General features: G+C 43.1%; 1 protein-coding gene across 1 annotated transcript in view; it reads left to right on the plus strand.

Moving 5' to 3' along the window:
- The window catches only part of LOC106565599 (protein OS-9-like), a 40,234-nt gene extending 22,891 nt beyond the window's left edge, over window positions 1-17,343 (plus strand). Inside the window, exons 4-10 of the mRNA XM_045692133.2 lie at window positions 14,705-14,900; window positions 15,072-15,273; window positions 15,431-15,592; window positions 16,090-16,181; window positions 16,304-16,498; window positions 17,008-17,215; window positions 17,327-17,343. Of these exons, the coding sequence (XP_045548089.2) occupies window positions 14,705-14,900; window positions 15,072-15,273; window positions 15,431-15,592; window positions 16,090-16,181; window positions 16,304-16,498; window positions 17,008-17,215; window positions 17,327-17,343 (1,072 nt within the window). The remainder of the gene's footprint in view (window positions 1-14,704; window positions 14,901-15,071; window positions 15,274-15,430; window positions 15,593-16,089; window positions 16,182-16,303; window positions 16,499-17,007; window positions 17,216-17,326) is intronic.
- Window positions 17,344-18,296: the final 953 nt, after the last annotated feature.

The following is an 18,296-nucleotide window of genomic DNA, read 5'->3' on the forward strand; positions in this document are numbered from 1 at the left end:
GAGATATACATGGAGGAGACTTAAGAAAGTAGTCAAGACGACTAGCTAGATTGTCTATTTCTCTCTTGCATCAAAGGTTAAAAAAGTTTTAATAGGAAACAGAATGCGATTGGATCATCATCTAATTGGCTTTCACATAACTCTTATAGAACTTCTACATTGGACGGGGATATTGGAAATTTAATCAAAGTTTACTGAAGGACAACTTATTTTTAACTAAGTCAAAATAATTTATAACTGAATTTATCCAGTAGAATATAGGAACAGCAAACCCACATATTGTTTGGGATATGTTTTAAATGTACCTTCAGAGGTCATTCAATTCAGTATTCATCAATGTGAAAAAAGCAGTTTCTGGCTAAAGAGACAAGACTAACAAGGGAAATACACGAACTAATCGTACAGGTAGATGGCAATAAAAACAATATTACAGAGATTAAAATAAGTTAGAGGAAAAACAAAAAGAACTTGAACTTATTCAAGAACTCTAATGTAATCTATTACAAAAATAAAGCAAACGGGATGGAATATGGAGAAAAATGCACAAAAGTCTTCCTCAATCTCCAACACAGGAACGATAACAAAAATAATTTACAGAAACTCATTACTGAAGACGGAGTCGTCTATGATTCTCCGAATGATCATTTAAAAGAGGAAGCTATATATTTTAAGCAGATGTTCTCTTTTCGGTCTCATCCTCTTCCACTGAATGAAGATTACGGTAAGGAATTCTTTCCAAATAATACAATTTTTTTTACATTTAACAAATGTACAGAAAGATCTGTGCGAAAGCAAATTTAGAGGAATAACTTTCTGAGGCTATTAAATCCTTTCAGTCTGGAAAAAAACCCAGGGCTTGATGGCATACTGGTAGAGGTATATCAAGCCTTTTTTGAAATACTAAAAGCTCCATTGTTAGATTGTTTGAACTACTCCTATAGAAATGGTAGTCTGTCAGGTACTCTGCAGGAAGGTCTGATTTCACTATTATTAAAACAAGATCCAGATGGCAAATAGACTAGATATTTATATCTGAAAAACTGGAGACCCCTTACACTTCAATGTCGATGCAAAATGCTAGCGAAATGCATTGCTCTCAAAATTTAAAGGGTTTTACCAGGTATTGTTCACCCTGATCAGACAGGTTTTTTCATGGACGATACATTGGAGATAATATACAACAACTACTAGAAATACTAGAACATCATGAAACATCTAAGAAGCCAGAACTGGTATTTATAGCGGATTTAGAAAAGGCATTTGATAAAGTAAGACTGGATTTTATTTATAAATGCCTGGATTTTTTCCAATTTCGCTGATTCTCTTATAAAATGGTTAAAAGTCATTTCTATCAACCCCAGGTGTATAATAGTCAATACTACTTCTCAGAGTTTTGAATTGCCAAGAGGAGTTTAACAAGGGTGTCCGCAGTCACCATATCTATTCGTTATGGCCATCGAAGTCTAGCTATTAACCTGTTATGGCTAGGGGGCAGTATTTTCACGGCTGGATAAAAAACGTACCTGATTTAATCTGATTATTACTCCTGCCCAGAAACTAGAATATGCATATAATTATTAGCTTTGGATAGAAAACACTCCAAAGTTTCTAAAACTGTTTGAATGGTGTCTGTGAGTATAACAGAACTCATTTGGCAGGCCAAAACCTGAGAAGAGTCCATGCAGGAAGTGCCCTGTCTGACAATTTCTTGGCCTTCTTGATCATCTCTATCCATTACAGGGGATCTCTGCTGTTACGTGACACTTCCTACGGCTCCCATGGGCTCTCAGAAGGCGGCAAAAAGCTGAATCGTGGCTTTGCAGGCTCTGGCTGAAAAAAAGTAGCGCGTTTGGATAGTGGCTGGTCACAGTACTGTGAGACTCAGGCGCATGCATGAGTGGACTCCATGTTTTATCTTTGAACGAAAACCACCGCTCCCGGTCGGAATATTATCGCTTTTTTACGAGAAAAATGGCATAAAAATTGATTTTAATTAGCGGTTGACATGCTTCGAAGTACGGTAATGGAATATTTAGAATTTTCTTTTGTCACGAAATGAGTCATGCGCGTGACCCTTATTTACACTTCGGATAGTGTCTTGAACGCACGAACAAAACGGCGCTATTTGGATATAACAATGGATTATTTTGTTATTGAAGTAGCAGTCCTGGGAGTGCATTCTGACGAAGAACACCAAAGGTAATCAAACTTTTCTAATAGTAAATCTGATTTTGGTGAGTGCTAAACTTGCTGGGTGTCTAAATAGCTAGCCCGTGATGCCGGGCTATGTACTCAGAATATTGCAAAATGTGCTTTCACCGAAAAGCTATTTTAAAATCGGACACCTCGATTGCACAAAGGAGTTCTGTATCTATAATTCTTAAAATAATTTATGTTTTTTGTGAACGTTTATCGTGAGTAATTTAGTAAATTCACCGGAAGTGTTCGGTGGGAATGCTAGTTCTGAACATCACATGCTAATGTAAAAAGCGGGTTTTTGATATAAATATGAACTTGATTGAACAAAACATGCGTGTATTGTATAACATAATGTCCTAGGGTTGTCATCTGATGAAGATCATCAAAGGTTAGTGCTGCATTTAGCTGTGGTTTGGGTTTATGTGACATTATATGCTAGCTTGAAAAATGGGTGTCTGATTATTTCTGGCTGGGTACTCTGCTGACATAATCTAATGTTTTGCTTTCGCTGTAAAGCCTTTTTGAAATCGGACAGTGTGGTTAGATAAAGGAGAGTCTTGTCTTTAAAATGCTGTAAAATAGTCATATGTTTGAAAAATGGACGTTTTTGTATTTTTGAGGAATTTGTAATTCGCGCCACGCCTATCATTGGATATTGGAGCAGGTGTTCCGCTAGCGGAACGTCTAGATGTTAAAATCAGATCCAATAACAACATTAGAGGATTTAGAAATCCAAGGCTTAAAAACAAAGGTGTCCATGTACAGTTGAAGTCGGAAGTTTACATACACTTAGGTTGGAGTCATTAGAACAATTGTTTACAGACAGATTATTTCACTTATAATTCACTGTATCACAATTCCAGTGGGTCAGAAGTTTACATGCACTAAGTTGACTGTGCCTTTAACCTCTCTGGGGTATGTGGGACACTATTCAACAGCCAGTGAAATAGCAGGGCGGCAAATTCAAAACAACAAAAATCTCATCATTCAAATTTCTCAAACATACAACTACACTGCTCAAAAAAATAAAGGGAACACTTAAACAACATAATGTAACTCCAAGTCAATCACACTTCTGTGAAATCAAACTGTCAACTTAGGAAGCAACACTGATTGACAATACATTTCACATCCTGTTGTGCAAATGGAATAAACAACAGGTGGAAATTATAGGCAATTAGCAAGACACCCCCAATAAAGGAGTGGTTCTGCAGGTGGGGACCACAGACCACTTCTCAGTTCCTATGCTTCCTGGCTGATGTTTTGGTCACTTTTGAATGCTGGCGGTGCTTTCACTCTAGTGGTAGCATGAGACGGAGTCTACAACCCACACAAGTGGCTCAGGTAGTGCAGCTCATCCAGGATGGCACATCAATGCGAGCTGTGGCAAGAAGGTTTGCTGTGTCTGTCAGCGTAGTGTCCAGAGCATGGAGGCGCTACCAGGAGACAGGCCAGTACATCAGGAGACGTGGAGGAGGCCGTAGGAGGGCAACAACCCAGCAGCAGGACCGCTACCTCCGCCTTTGTGCAAGGAGGAGCAGGAGAAGCACTGCCAGAGCCCTGCAAAATGACCTCCAGCAGGCCACAAATGTGCATGTGTCTGCTCAAACGGTCAGAAACAGACTCCGTGAGGGTGGTATGAGGGCCCGACGTCCACAGGTGGGGGTTGTGCTTACAGCCCAACACTGTGCAGGACGTTTGGCATTTGCCAGAGAACACCAAGATTGGCAAATTCGCCACTGGCACCCTGTGCTCTTCACAGATGAAAGCAGGTTCACACTGAGCACATGTGACAGACGTGACAAAGTCTGGAGACGCCGTGGAGAACGTTCTGCTGCCTGCAACATCCTCCAGCATGACCGGTTTGGCGGTGGGTCAGTCATGGTGTGGGGTGGCATTTCTTTGGGGGGCCGCACAGCCCTCCATGTGCTCGCCAGAGGTAGCCTGACTGCCATTAGGTACCGAGATGAGATCCTCAGACCCCTTGTGAGACCATATGCTGGTGCGGTTGGCCTTGGGTTCCTCCTAATGCAAGACAATGCTAGACCTCATGTGGCTGGAGTGTGTCAGCAGTTCCTGCAAGAAGAAGGCATTGATGCTATGGACTGGCCCGCCCGTTCCCCAGACCTGAATCCAATTGAGCACATCTGGGACATCATGTCTCGCTCCATCCACCAACGCCACGTTGCACCACAAACCGTCCAGGAGTTGGCGGATGCTTTAGTCCAGGTCTGGGAGGAGATCCCTCAGGAGACCATCCGCCACCTCATCAGGAGCATGCCCAGGCGTTGTAGGGAGGTCATACAGGCACGTGGAGGCCAAACACACTCTACTGAGCTTCATTTTGATTTGTTTTAAGGACATTACATCAAAGTTGGATCAGCCTGTAGTGTGGTTTTCCACTTTAATTTTGAGTGTGACTCCAAATCCAGACCTCCATGGATTGATTTAAATTGGATTTCTATTGATTATTTTTGTGTGATTTTGTTGTCAGCACATTCAACTATGTAAAGAAAAAAGTATTTAATAAGATTATTTATTTCATTCAGATCTAGGATGTGTTGTTTAAGTGTTCCCTTTATTTTTTTGAGCAGTATATTATATCCCATTTTAAAGATACACTTCTCGTTAATCCAACCACATTGTCCGATTTCAAAAAGGCTTTACGGGGAAGCATAACATTTAGATTATGTTAGGACAGCGCTGAGACAAGAAAAACCACACAGCCATTTTCCAAGCAAGGAGAGGCATCACAAAAAACAGAAATACAGCTACAATTAATCACTAACCTTTGACGATCTTCATCAGATGACACTCCCAGAACTCAATGTTACACAATACATGCATGTTTTGTTCGATAAAGTTAATATTTATATCCCAAAACCCCATTTTTACATTGGCACGTGATGTTCAGAAAATGTTTTGCCTCCAAAACTTACGGTGAATGAGCACATCAATTTACAAAAATACTCATCATAAACATTGATAAAATTTACAACAGTTACTGAAAGAATTATAGATACACTTCTCCTTAATGCAACCGCTGTGTCAGATTTCAGAATAGCTTTACGACGAAAGCATATTGCTCAATATTCTGAGTACAGAGCTCAGCCATCAAAGCAAGCTATACAGTTACCCACCAAGTTCTGGAGTCAACAAAACTCAGAAATAGTATTATAAATCTTCACTTACCTTGGCTGATCTTCGTCGGAATGCACTCCCAGGACTCCCACTTCCACAAGAAATGTTTGTTTTGTTCGATAAACTCTATATTTATGTCCAAATACCTCTGTTTTGTTCGCACGTTCAGATCACTATTCCAAAGGCAAAATGCACGAGCGCAAAACCCGAGACGAAAAGTCAAAAAGTTCCATTACCGTTCGTAGAAACATGTCAAACGATGTTTACAATCAATCCTTAGGGTCTTTTTATCATAAATATTCAATAATATTCCAACCAGACAATAGCGTATTCATTACAGAGGAAAAAGAAGGAACCGCATGCCTGTGTGACCGCGCAGTAAACAAATCATTGGCCTCAGACAGTCCACTTCTTGAGTCAGCTCTTATTCTCTCCCCAGTAACAGTAGAAGCATGAAACAAGGTTCTAAAGACTGTTGACATCTAGTGGAAGCCTTAGGAAGTGCAAAATGAACCCTAAGTCACTGTATACTGTATAGGTAATCACTTGAAAACCTACAAACCTCAGATTTCCACACTTCCTGGTTGAATTTTTCTCAGGTTTTTGCCTGCCATATGAGTTCTGTTATACTCACAGACATCATTCAAACAGTTTTAGAAACTTCAGAGTGTTTTCTATCCATATCTACTAATAATATGCATATCCTACCTTCTGTGCCTGAGTAGCAGGCAGTTTACTATGGGCCTTTCATCCGGACAGCAAAATACTGCCCCCTACCATAGAGAAGTTAAACAGCTTGGAAAATTCCAGAAAATGATGTCATGGCTTTAGAAGCTTGTGATAGGCTAATTGACACCATTTGAGTCAATTGGAGGTGTACCTGTGGATGTATTTCAAGACCTACCTTCAAACTCAGTGCGTCGTTGCTTGACGTCATGGGAAAATCAAAAGAAATCAGCCAAGAAATTGTAGACCACCACAAGTCTGGTTCATCCTTGGGAGCAATTTCCAAACGCCTGAAGGTACCACGTTCATCTGTACAAACAATAGTACGCAAGTATAAACACCATGGGACCACACAACCATCATACCGGCTCAGGAAGGAGATACGTTCTGTCTCCTAGAGATGAACGTACTTTGGTGCGAAAAGTGCAAATCAATCCCAGAACAACAGCAAAGAAAAATTATGTGGATATATTGACGCAACATCTGAAGACATCAGTCAGGAAGTTAAAGCTTTGTCGCAAATGGACAATGACCCCAAGCATACTTCCAAAGTTGTGGCAAAATGGCTTAAGGACAATAAAGTCAAGGTATTGGAGTGGCCATCACAAAGCCCTAACCTCAATCCGATTAGAACATTTGTGGGCAGAACTGAAAAAGGGTGTGCGAGCAAGGAGGCCTACAATCCTGACTCAGTTACACCAGCTCTGTCAGGAGGAATGGGCCAAAATTCACCCAATTTATTGTGGGAAGCTTGTGGAAGGCTACTTGACATGTTTGACCCAAGTTAAGCAATTTAAAGGCAATGCTACCAAATACTAATTGAGTGTATGTAAACTTCTGACCCACTGGGAATGTGATGAAAGAAATAAAAGCTGAAATAAATCATTCTCTCTACTATTATTCTGACATTTCACATTCTTAAAATAAAGTGGTGATCCTAACTGATATAAAACAGGGAATTTTTACTAGGATTAAATGTCAGGAATTGTGAAAAACTGAGTTTAACCTCTATGGGCTAGGTGGGACGCTTGCTTGGTGGCGGTTGCCATGGCTGTTGGGCAGGGGGATGCCACAGTCCTGAAGCTCCTGCTGGCCCATGTCCTCTAGGGGCGCTCCTCTGCCTCTTGGTCCACTCCTGCCTCGACCTCTTCCACCCATCTGAGCTCCAGTCTTAACTTCTCTAGGGCCAGTGGGACGATTCGTCCCACCTACGTAACAGCCAGTGTAATCCCGTGGCGCGATATTCAAATACCTAAAAAATGCAAAAACTTCCATTTTTCAAACATATTACTATTTTACACCATTTTAAAGACAAGACTCTCGTTAATCTAACCACACTGTCCGATTTCAAAAAGGCTTTACAACGAAAGCAAAACATTAGATTATGTCAGCAGAGTACCCAGCCAGAAATAATCAAACACCCATTTTTCAAGCTAGCATATAATGTCACATAAACCCAAACCACAGCTAAATGCAGCACTAACCTTTGATGATCTTCATCAGATGACAACCCTAGGACATTATGTTATACAATACATGCATGTTTTGTTCAATCAAGTTCATATTTATATCAAAAAACAGCTTTTTACATTAGCATGTGACTAGCATGTGACTAGCATTCCGACCAAACACTGCCGGTGAATTTACTAAATTACTCACGATAAACGTTCACAAAAAACATAACAATTATTTTAAGAATTATAGATACAGAACTCCTCTATGCACTCGATATGTCCGATTTTAAAATAGCTTTTCGGTGAAAGCACATTTTGCAATGTTCTAAGTAGATAGCCCGGCATCACAGGGCTAGCTATTTAGACACCCAGCAAGTTTAGCACTCACCAAAGTCAGATTTACTATAAGAAAAATGTTATTACCTTTGATGTTCTTCGTCAGAATGCACTCCCAGGACTTCTACTTCAATAACAAATGTTGGTTTGGTCCCAAATAATCCATTGTTATTTCCAAATAGCGGCGTTTTGTTCGTGCGTTCAAGACACTATCCGAAAGGGTAAATAAGGGTGACGAGCATGGCGCATTTCGTAACAAAAACATTCTAAATATTCCATTACCGTACTTCGAAGCATGTCAACCGCTGTTTAAAATCAATTTTTATGCAATTTTTCTCGTAAAAAAGCGATAATATTCCGACCGGGAAATCGTTTTTTATTACGAAGAGAGTGAAAGTAAAATCAAATTTATTTTTTTCAAATTTATTTTTATATAGCCCTTCGTACATCAGCTGATATTCTCAAAGTGCTGTACAGAAACCCAGCCTAAAACCCCAAACAGCAAGCAAAGCATGTGAAAGAAGCACGGTGGCTAGGAAAAACTCCCTAGGAAAAACTCCCTAGAAAGGCCAAAAACCTAGGAAGAAACCTAGAGAGGAACCAGGCTATGAGGGGTGGCCAGTCCTCTTCTGGCTGTGCAGGGTGGATATTAAAACAGAACATGGTCAAAATGTTAAAATGTTAAAATGTTCATAAATGACCAGCATGGTCAAATAATAATAATCATAGTAGTTGTCGAGGGTGCAACAAGCACGTCCGGTGGACAGGTCAGGGTTCCATAGCCGCAGGCAGAACAGTTGAAACTGGAGCAGCAGCACGGCCAGGTGGACTGGGGACAGCAAGGAGTCATCATACCAGGTAGTCCTGAGGCATGGTCCTAGGGCTCAGGTCCTCCGAGAGAAAGACAGAAAGAGAGAAAGAGAATTAGAGAGAGCATATTTAAATACACACAGGACACCGGATAAGACAAGAGAAATACTCCAGATGTAACAGACTGACCCTAGCCCCCCGACACATAAACTACTGCAGCATAAATACTGGAGGCTGAGACAGGAGGGATCAGAAGACACTGTGGCCCCATCCGATGATACCCCCGGACAGGGCCAAACAGGCAGGATATAACCCCACCCACTTTGCCAAAGCACAGCCCCCACACCACTAGAGGGATGTCTCCAACCACCAACTTACCGTCCTAAGACAAGGCCGAGTATAGCCCACAACGATCTCCGCCATGGCACAACCCAGGGGGGGGGGGGGGGGGCGCCAACCCAGACAGGAAGACCACGTCAGTGACTCAACCCACTCAAGTGACGCACCCCTCCCATGGACGGCATGGAAGAACACCAGTAGGCCAGTGACTCAGCCTCTGTAAAAGGGTTAGAGGCAGAGAATCCCAGTGGAAAGAGGGGAACCGGCAAGGCAGAGACAGCAAGGGCGGTTCGTTGCTCCAGCCTTTCCGTTCACCTTCACACTCCTGGGCCAGACTATACTTAATCATAGGACCTACTGAAGAGATAAGTCTTCAGTAAAGACTTAAAGGTTGAGACTGAGTCTGCGTCTCTCACATTGGTAGGCAGACCATTCCATAAAAATGGAGCTCTATAGGAGAAAGCCCTACCTCCAGCCGTTTGCTTAGAAATTCTAGGGACAATTAGGAGGCCTGCGTCTTGTGACCGTAGCGTACGTGTAGGTATGTACGGCAGGACCAAATCGGAAAGATAGGTAGGAGCAAGCCCATGTAATGCTTTGTAGGTTAGCAGTAAAACCTTGAAATCATGCTATCATGCTATCCACTCATGCACGAGCCTCAGTCTAATGGCCCTCTGATAGAGCACTTGCCAAACGCGCTAATGTGTTTCAGCCTGGGGATGGAATTACATCGTTCAGCTTTTTCCCGCCTTCTGAGAGCCCATGGGAGCCGTAGGAAGTGTCACGTCATGCCAGAGATCCCCTGTATTTGTTAGAGATGATCAAGGAGGGCAAGAAATGGTCAGACAGGCCACTTCCTGTAAGGAATCTTCTCAGGTTTTGGCCTGCCAAATGAGTTCTGTTATACTCACAGACACCATTCAAACAGTTTTAGAAACTTTAGGGTGTTTTCTATCCAAGGCCAATAATTATATGCATATTCTAGTTACTGGGCAGGAGTAGTAACCAGATTAAATCGGGTACGTTTTTTATCCGGCCGTGCAAATACTGCCCCCTAGCCCCAACAGGTTAAATGTATTTGGCAAAGGTGTAAATAGACTTCCGACTTCAACTGTATGCCGATGACTCAAGATTTATATTAAGTCTGCAAGCTAGATCCCTGCAATGTCTCATTTGAAGATCTAGATAATTTTTCTGGACTCTCTGGTCTAAAACCTAATTATGATAAGTGTACAATATTACGTATTGGATCTTTAAAAAATACATCTTTTACATTACCCTGCAGTTTACCTATAAAGGGGGCTGACGGTGAAGTAGATATACTCTGTATTCATATCACAAAAGATATAAATAAGCTCTCCAAAATGAATTTCAATAGAAAACTTGTAAAAATAGACAAGATTCTGCAACCATGGAGAGGTAAATACCTGTCTATTTATGGAGAAATTGCCCTTATTAACTCCTTAGTCATATCTCAGTTTACTCACTTACGGATCGCTCTGCCTACTCCTGATGATTCGTTTTTCAAATCATATGAGCAAAAAATATTTAGCTTTATCTGGGACCCTAAACCAGACAAAATAAAGCGTGCCTATCTATATAAGGAATATGAATTGGGTGGGTTGAGATTCTTAAATTTAAAAGCACTAAACCTCTCTCTAAAAGCTTCACTTATTCAAAACTTTTACTTGAACCATAAATGGTTCTCAAGTAGATTACTAAGAAAAGCGCATCCATTGTTTTAAAATGGCCTTTTTGCCTTTGTGCAGATTGCCATGTCTCATTTTCGATTAATTGAAAAGTATTAATTTTTCAAAGTATCTCTTTCAAACAAGCATTGCAGAGCTGGCTACAATTTCAAATTCATCCCGCTGAAAAGAGAGAACAAATATTATGGCTGAACTCAAATGTGCTGGTTGATAAAATACCAGTATTTATGGAAAAAATGTTTGAAAAGGGTATTTTGTTCTTAAGTTATATTGTAAGTGGGAATGGTAGAGTTATGTCTTCCATGGAGGTATCAGAATTGTATGGGAAGGTCTGCTCAATCCAAGAGTGCAACCAATTGATTACAGCATTACCCCCAAAAATGGAGGCAGGTGGCAGCGGGAGGTGTTAGGGAACTGGTCTGTCTTGCCTTTTTAAAGGTACAAAACTGGCGGAGGAATAAAAATGCATAAATAGGAAAGTGTACCAGTTTAATTGGAGGACCAGTATGTTGATAACTGTGCCATAGAGATTGCAAAATAGTTGGGAAGAGATTTTTGATGTACCGATTCCATGGTACAGGGTGTATGAGTTGATATATAAAATAATGCAAGATTCAAGACTTTGTGCTTTTCAGCTAAAAATGTTATATAGAATTCTTGCCACCAACAAAGTGTTGAATATTTGGGGCATAAAATCATCGAAGCTCTGCATATTTTGTTGTGAGGATACAGAATCAATAGACCATTTATTTTGGTATTGCCCTCAGGTAGCCTGTTTCTGGTCTCAGGTTCAGGAATGGCTGAAAATGCATAACATTGATCTAAAATTGACCCTAGAAATAGTACTGCTAGGAGATCTGGAGAGCCCGGGTGAGTCAATTACTAATACTCTTAGTAAAAATATTTATCTTCAACGCTCAATCTGTGGATTCTATTCGATTAGATAGATTGAAATTGTACGTTAAACAGCATAGTTGAAAGATATGTTGCGTAGAAATCCGAAGAGGGTGACCAGCAGAGATAGGTGGGATAAGCTGAGGGTTGGGATGTGGAATTGGAGACAAGTGGGAGTAGAGTTGCTGGGCGGGAGAGAATGATGGTCAAAGATAAAGTCAAAATAAAACATACTTTTTACCTTCTCCTCCATCCTGAATCCTCCTCCCCCCCCCCCCCCCCCCCCCCCCTCCTCCCTCTCTGCGGATGACTTCGTCAACCATTTTGAAAATAAGGTTGACGACATCTGATCCTCGTTTGCTAAGTCAAACGACACCGCTGGTCCTGCTCACACTGCCCTACCCTGTGCTTTGACCTCTTTTTCCCCTCTCTCTCCAGATGAAATCTCGCGTCTTGTGACGGCCGGCCGGCCGCCCAACAACCTGCCCGCTTGACCCTATCCCCTCCTCTTCTCCAGACCATTTCCGGAGACCTTCTCCCTTACCTCACCTCGCTCATCAACTCATCCTTGACCGCTGGCTACGTCCCTTCCGTCTTCAAGAGAGCGAGAGTTGCACCCCTTCTGAAAAAACCTACACTCGATCCCTCCGAAGTCAACAACTACAGACCAGTATCCCTTCTTTCTTTTCTCTCCAAAACTCTTGAGCGTGCCGTCCTTGGCCAGCTCTCCTGCTATCTCTCTCAGAATGACCTTCTTGATCCAAATCAGTCAGGTTTCAAGACTGGTCATTCAACTGAGACTGCTCTTCTCTGTGTCACGGAGGCTCTCCGCACTGCTAAAGCTAACTCTCTCTCCTCTGCTCTCATCCTCCTAGACCTATCTGCTGCCTTTGATACGGTGAACCATCAGATCCTCCTCCCCACCCTCTCCGAGTTGGGCATCTCCGGCGCGGCCCACGCTTGGATTGCGTCCTACCTGACAGGTCGCTCCTACCAGGTGGCGTGGCGAGAATCTGTCTCCGCACCACGTGCTCTCACCACTGGTGTCCCCCAGGGCTCTGTTCTAGGCCCTCTCCTATTCTCGCTATACACCAAGTCACTTGGCTCTGTCATATCCTCACATGGTCTCTCCTATCATTGCTATGCAGACGACACACAATTAATCTTCTCCTTTCCCCCTTCTGATAACCAGGTGGCGAATCGCATCTCTGCATGTCTGGCAGACATATCAGTGTGGATGACGGATCACCACCTCAAGTTGAACCTCGGCAAGACGGAGCTGCTCTTCCTCCCGGGGAAGGACTGCCCGTTCCATGATCTCGCCATCACGGTTGACAACTCCATTGTGTCCTCCTCCCAGAGTGCTAAGAACCTTGGCGTGACCCTGGACAACACCCTGTCGTTCTCTACTAACATCAAGGCGGTGACCCGATCCTGTAGGTTCATGCTCTACAACATTCGCAGAGTACGACCCTGCCTCACACAGGAAGCGGCGCAGGTCCTAATCCAGGCACTTTTCATCTCCCGTCTGGATTACTGCAACTCGCTGTTGGCTGGGCTCCCTGCCTGTGCCATTAAACCCCTACAACTCATCCAGAACGCCGCAGCCCGTCTGGTGTTCAACCTTCCCAAGTTCTCTCACGTCACCCCGCTCCTCCGGTCTCTCCACTGGCTTCCTGTTGAAGCTCTCATCCGCTACAAGACCATGGTGCTTGCCTACGGAGCTGTGAGGGGAACGGCACCTCCGTACCATCAGGCTCTGATCAGGCCCTACACCCAAACAAGGGCACTGCGTTCATCCACCTCTGGCCTGCTCGCCTCCCTACCTCTGAGGAAGCACAGTTCCCGCTCAGCCCAGTCAAAACTGTTCGCTGCTCTGGCACCCCAATGGTGGAACAAGCTCCCTCACGACGCCAGGACAGCGGAGTCAATCACCACCTTCCGGAGACACCTGAAACCCCACCTCTTTAAGGAATACCTAGGATAGGATAAAGTAATCCTTCTAACTCCCCCCTTAAAAGATTTAGATGCACTATTGTAAGTGGTTGTTCCATTGGATATCATAAGGTGAATCCACCAATTTGTAAGTCGCTCTGGATAAGAGCGTCTGCTAAATGACTTAAATGTAATGTAAATATAATTAAGTTTGAATGACACTGAGGGCCAGTGTTTTTACAGCTAATGCCGGTTTGCCTGAGGCTGATGCCGTGCAGGTGTTTGTACACGTGCATATACACACACTCTCATTCAAATAAAACATACACGGACACACACATATGTAAATAGTGCCAGACATGCACTCAAACATACACAGTTAGCCTTGCTGTTATGATTTTAGTTGGCTTTGCTGGTATGATTTTAGTTGGCCTTGCTGTTATTATTTTAGTTGGCCTTGCTGTCCTTTTTGTTAGTTTTTTTGCATTGTTGTTTTTGTCTTTTTCTCATGAGTTCATTTTCTTGGTTGTTGGTACATTGGGGGGGGGGGGGGGGTTTCTGGGGGGGGGAATGGAATCAATTTTATTTGTTCTCTTTTTTTTTTTTTTGCCCATTTTTTTTCTTGGGGGGTGGGGGGGGTTACTCTGGGAGGGGTCTTGGATGGTTGAGGAACTGTGTGTGTGTGGGGGGGGGTCTTGTTGCTGACTCCTCATCTGTCCGCTCATCCACTGTCCCCTCATCACCGGTCAAAATCTCATCAAGAGTCTTCAGCTCCTCTGAGATCTGCTCCACTTTACGTTTCGTGTCCGCTGAACATGAGAGCGGAGGGTCCCCATTTTTTTTGGGGGGGGGGGCCTTGTGGGAGATCTGTCGACGTGCCCTTGAGCAGGGCGTTGACCCTGGATGCTTCTGTGTGTCGCTCTGAACGGGAGTCTGTTGGATGACTGGTGTGGTGTAATTGTTGAGCGGCTTCACTATAAGTATTTAATGTTTTGGGTATTCAATAAAAAAATATATATGAAAGAAATCCATATTAATGCCTATGATTTTGGAATGAGATGTTTGACGAGCAGGTGTCCACATACTTGTGGTCATGTAGTGTAAGAGCTGGCAAATACTAACTTCAGTAAAAAATGATCTCTTTCTCTTTTGAAATTACAGCCTGCCGTACTGCATCAATACCAACGAGTGTGTGTATACCAGTGCAATACACACACTAATAAAGCTCCTTTTCTTTATCCTTCCCTCTCCATCCCAGGCCTCCAAGCAGCACAGGTTGAAGCGCTACCACAGTCAGAGCTACGTCAACGGCTCCAAATGTGACCTGAACGAGGGTCCCAGGGAGACTGAAGTCAGGGTGAGAAACTGTGAGATGGTTTCTTAAGATTGCAATAAGAACCTGAACAACCTATGTTTTGTATTAAATAAATATTGAATAATTATGTAAAACTGCAAACACTTTAGATATGACTGGTGTGACTCCTTGACAATCTGTGACCCCTGATCTTCTGTTCTCTGTGTTTTTCAGTTTGTGTGTGAGGAGGGGTCGGGTGTCTACGTGGCCAGTGTGGACGAGCCCCAGTCCTGTCGCTACGTGCTGACGGTCCACACCACTCGCACCTGCCAGCACCCCTTCCTGTGTCCGCCCTCCACCGCCAAGCCCCAGGGCATTGTGTGCCAGCCGGCCCTCAGCACCAAGCAGTACATGGACTATGTCAAGGCCCAAGTCTGTGAGTCATCAGGCAGGATCGAGGTCTTTGGGAGGCTGCTTACTCTTCATGTATTGTGATATGAAGCCTGGCTAAATATTTTATTTCACAAGCCCTGAGGAATAATGTAACCTTGCTTCTCTCTGTCACTCTCTGTCTCTATCGCTCTCATGTTCAGCGGACACAAAACGTAAAGTGGAGCAGATCTCAGAGGAGCTGAAGACTCTTGATGAGATTTTGACCGGTGATGAGGGGACAGATGGCAGAGCGGATGAGCAGACAGACGAGGAGTCAGCGACACCAACCGAAGTCACAGATGTCCTGGGGTCAGACACAGAAGGTTCAATGCCCATTTGTTTCATCAAAGTACTTAATTTTTCTGGTGTGTGATGGTCTGATAGTAGACACCACAGCTTGCCTGCAGGGTTTTACAATGAAAGCATCATATTACGAAATAATCAGTCCTCTCTATTCATTTCTGTTGGACCAGATGCAGGTGTCACCTCTGAACAGCCAGAGGATTCTGATTTCTGGGAGGGAGTGACAAATCCAGGGGGTACCACAGTAACTGACACCACTTCAGAGCATCAGGTACACACAGTCAGTGATCATAATATCTTTCAACTTTAGTCTTCGACAGAATGGCGCCAACAGCTTTCTGTTTTGACAGGCTGGAGAGGATGCCTTTGATAATCAGCTCACAGATAATGAGGTCACAGAGGATGGTAATGTATTATATTGGCATTTGAAAACACTACTCACTACAATATCACATCTGATGCTTTCAAGTGTCATCCTTTTGGTTAATATCTATCAGGTGTTTTTGATTCCTCGCAGCTTTTGGAGATGAAAAATTCAACTTCAAGATCATCACAGACCCTGCAGACCTGATGAAATTTGTGCAGCATCTAAAAGAGAGCAACAGAAAGGTTAGTGCCGCCTTTAGGCCAGGCTATGGAACACTTACCTTTTTCCCATAGCCGTGGATTCATAATGCAGTGCCATTTTTGTGTATTTAAATTTCAATATGGTTATTTGACTTCCCTTTCAGAAAGCACAAAATGAAGCCGAAAGAGAGGCACTGAGGAAGGAAAAGGAGAGACGTGGAGCCGAGGATGAGGATGAAGAAGAGCGTCTCCTGCTGCAGGAGTTTGATGAAGAGATTGCTGGCCTCTCGGTGCCCTCTGCCAACATCGAGGAGATGAACGAGGAAATGCAAAAGGAGTTTGACAACATCATAGACGAGGTGCGGACAGACGCTAGAAATGCCAGAAAAGTGTACAGGCTGTAAATGGTTCTATATTAGTAGAACAGGTTATTGTCTGGAAGGATTTGTTTAAAGTTATTGAGAGTGCTGAGTCACATTATGAGCCAAACATGTGAGATAGATGGACATCTAAATGAACAGTATTATTTTGTCTCCTTTTCACCTCATTTAACACCTGATTTCCTTAACTAAAGGCACAGCTCAATAGGTAGGCCTTTCCTCTTTTGTTCTCCATTGCTCCTCAAGCAAGGGGGAGGCCGGTTGACATCACGACTTCCTGTCAAACCAGCTCCTTGAATGCCCATATTTTTTTACCCTTTAGTGTGTACTTTACTGTATTTATTCTTGGGATATCACTTTTCAGGAGGAAAAGTTCAAAAATGACTAGGGGACATCTTTAATATTTTACATTATTTCAATCATATTTACTTGACAGGCTCAGTGGTGCTGTCTTCCTTTGACTTGATGGGCTTCTCTCTATGTTCTAGGCTCAGCGGGAGCTGGACACAGAGGGTCTGAAGGGGGAGTTTGACAGCACTCAGGCCACCCAGACTCTTGAGACAACTCTGGACAAGCTGCTGGACCGCTTAGAGGACAAAGAGGCCGGGGACACAGAGGCAGAGCACCTGACAGAGGGAGGCCAGAAGGCCAACGACCCAGCCAGGGGCAGCCCCAGCCTGGCCCCCCAACAGCCAGGTAACTGGGCTCTCTGCCAAAGGCTCCACTCACTGGGCCTTGGTCTATGTGTTCATAGTTCAAACATCTACATTCTGTGTATATTAATTTCTTGTTCCATCCCATATTCAGTACCTTTGGAGATTTGAGGTTCAATGCTCAAGGGAGATTAAAACCGCTGTAGGCTATATCAGCATACTGACAGTCCTATATGAAGAGAAAAGGCATTATAGAATAGCTTCAATATGCTGGATTCATGTAGTTAGATTTTATTTGCCACTGTCACTGCTGGCATACAGTACTAGTCCAAAATTTGAACACACCTACTCATTCAAGGGTTTTTCTTTATTTTTATTATTTTCTACATTGTAGAATTATAGTGAAGACATCAAAACTATGAAATAACACATATGGAATCATGTAGTAACCAAAAAAGTGTTAAACAAATCTAAATTTATTTTAGATTCTTCAAAGTAGCCACCCTTTACCTTGATGACAGCTTTGCTGTGTTGGGTCATTGTCCTGTTGAAAAACAAATGATTGTCCCACTAAGTGCAAACCAGATGGGATGGCGTATCGCTGCAGAATGCTGTGGTAGCAATGGTGGTTAAGTTTGCCTTGAATTCTAAATAAATCACAGACGGTGTCACAAGCAAAACACCATCACACCTCCATGCTTCATGGTGGGAACCACACATGCGGAAATCATACGTTAACCTACTCTGCATCTTACAAAGACACTGCAGTTGGAACAAAAAATCTAAAATTTGGACTCATCAGACCAAAGGACAGATTTCCACCGGTCTAATGTCCATTGCTCGTGTTTCTTGTCCCAGGCAAGTTTCTTCTTATTGGTTTCCATTAATAGTGGTTTCTTTGCAGCAATTTGACCATGATGGCCTTATTCACACAGTTTCCTATGTCTGTTACTTGAACTCTGTTGAGCATTTATTTGGGCTGCAATTTCTGAGGCTGGTAACTGTAATGAACTTATCCTCTGCAGCAGAGGAAACTCTGGGTCTTCCTTTCCTGTGGCGGTCCTCATGAGAGCCAGTTTCATCATAGCTCTTGATGTTTTTTGCGACTGCACTTGAAGAAACTT

This window comes from Salmo salar, chromosome 12 (genome assembly GCF_965601325.2).
Source record: "Salmo salar chromosome 12, fSalSal1, whole genome shotgun sequence".
Lineage (NCBI taxonomy): Eukaryota > Metazoa > Chordata > Actinopteri > Salmoniformes > Salmonidae > Salmo > Salmo salar.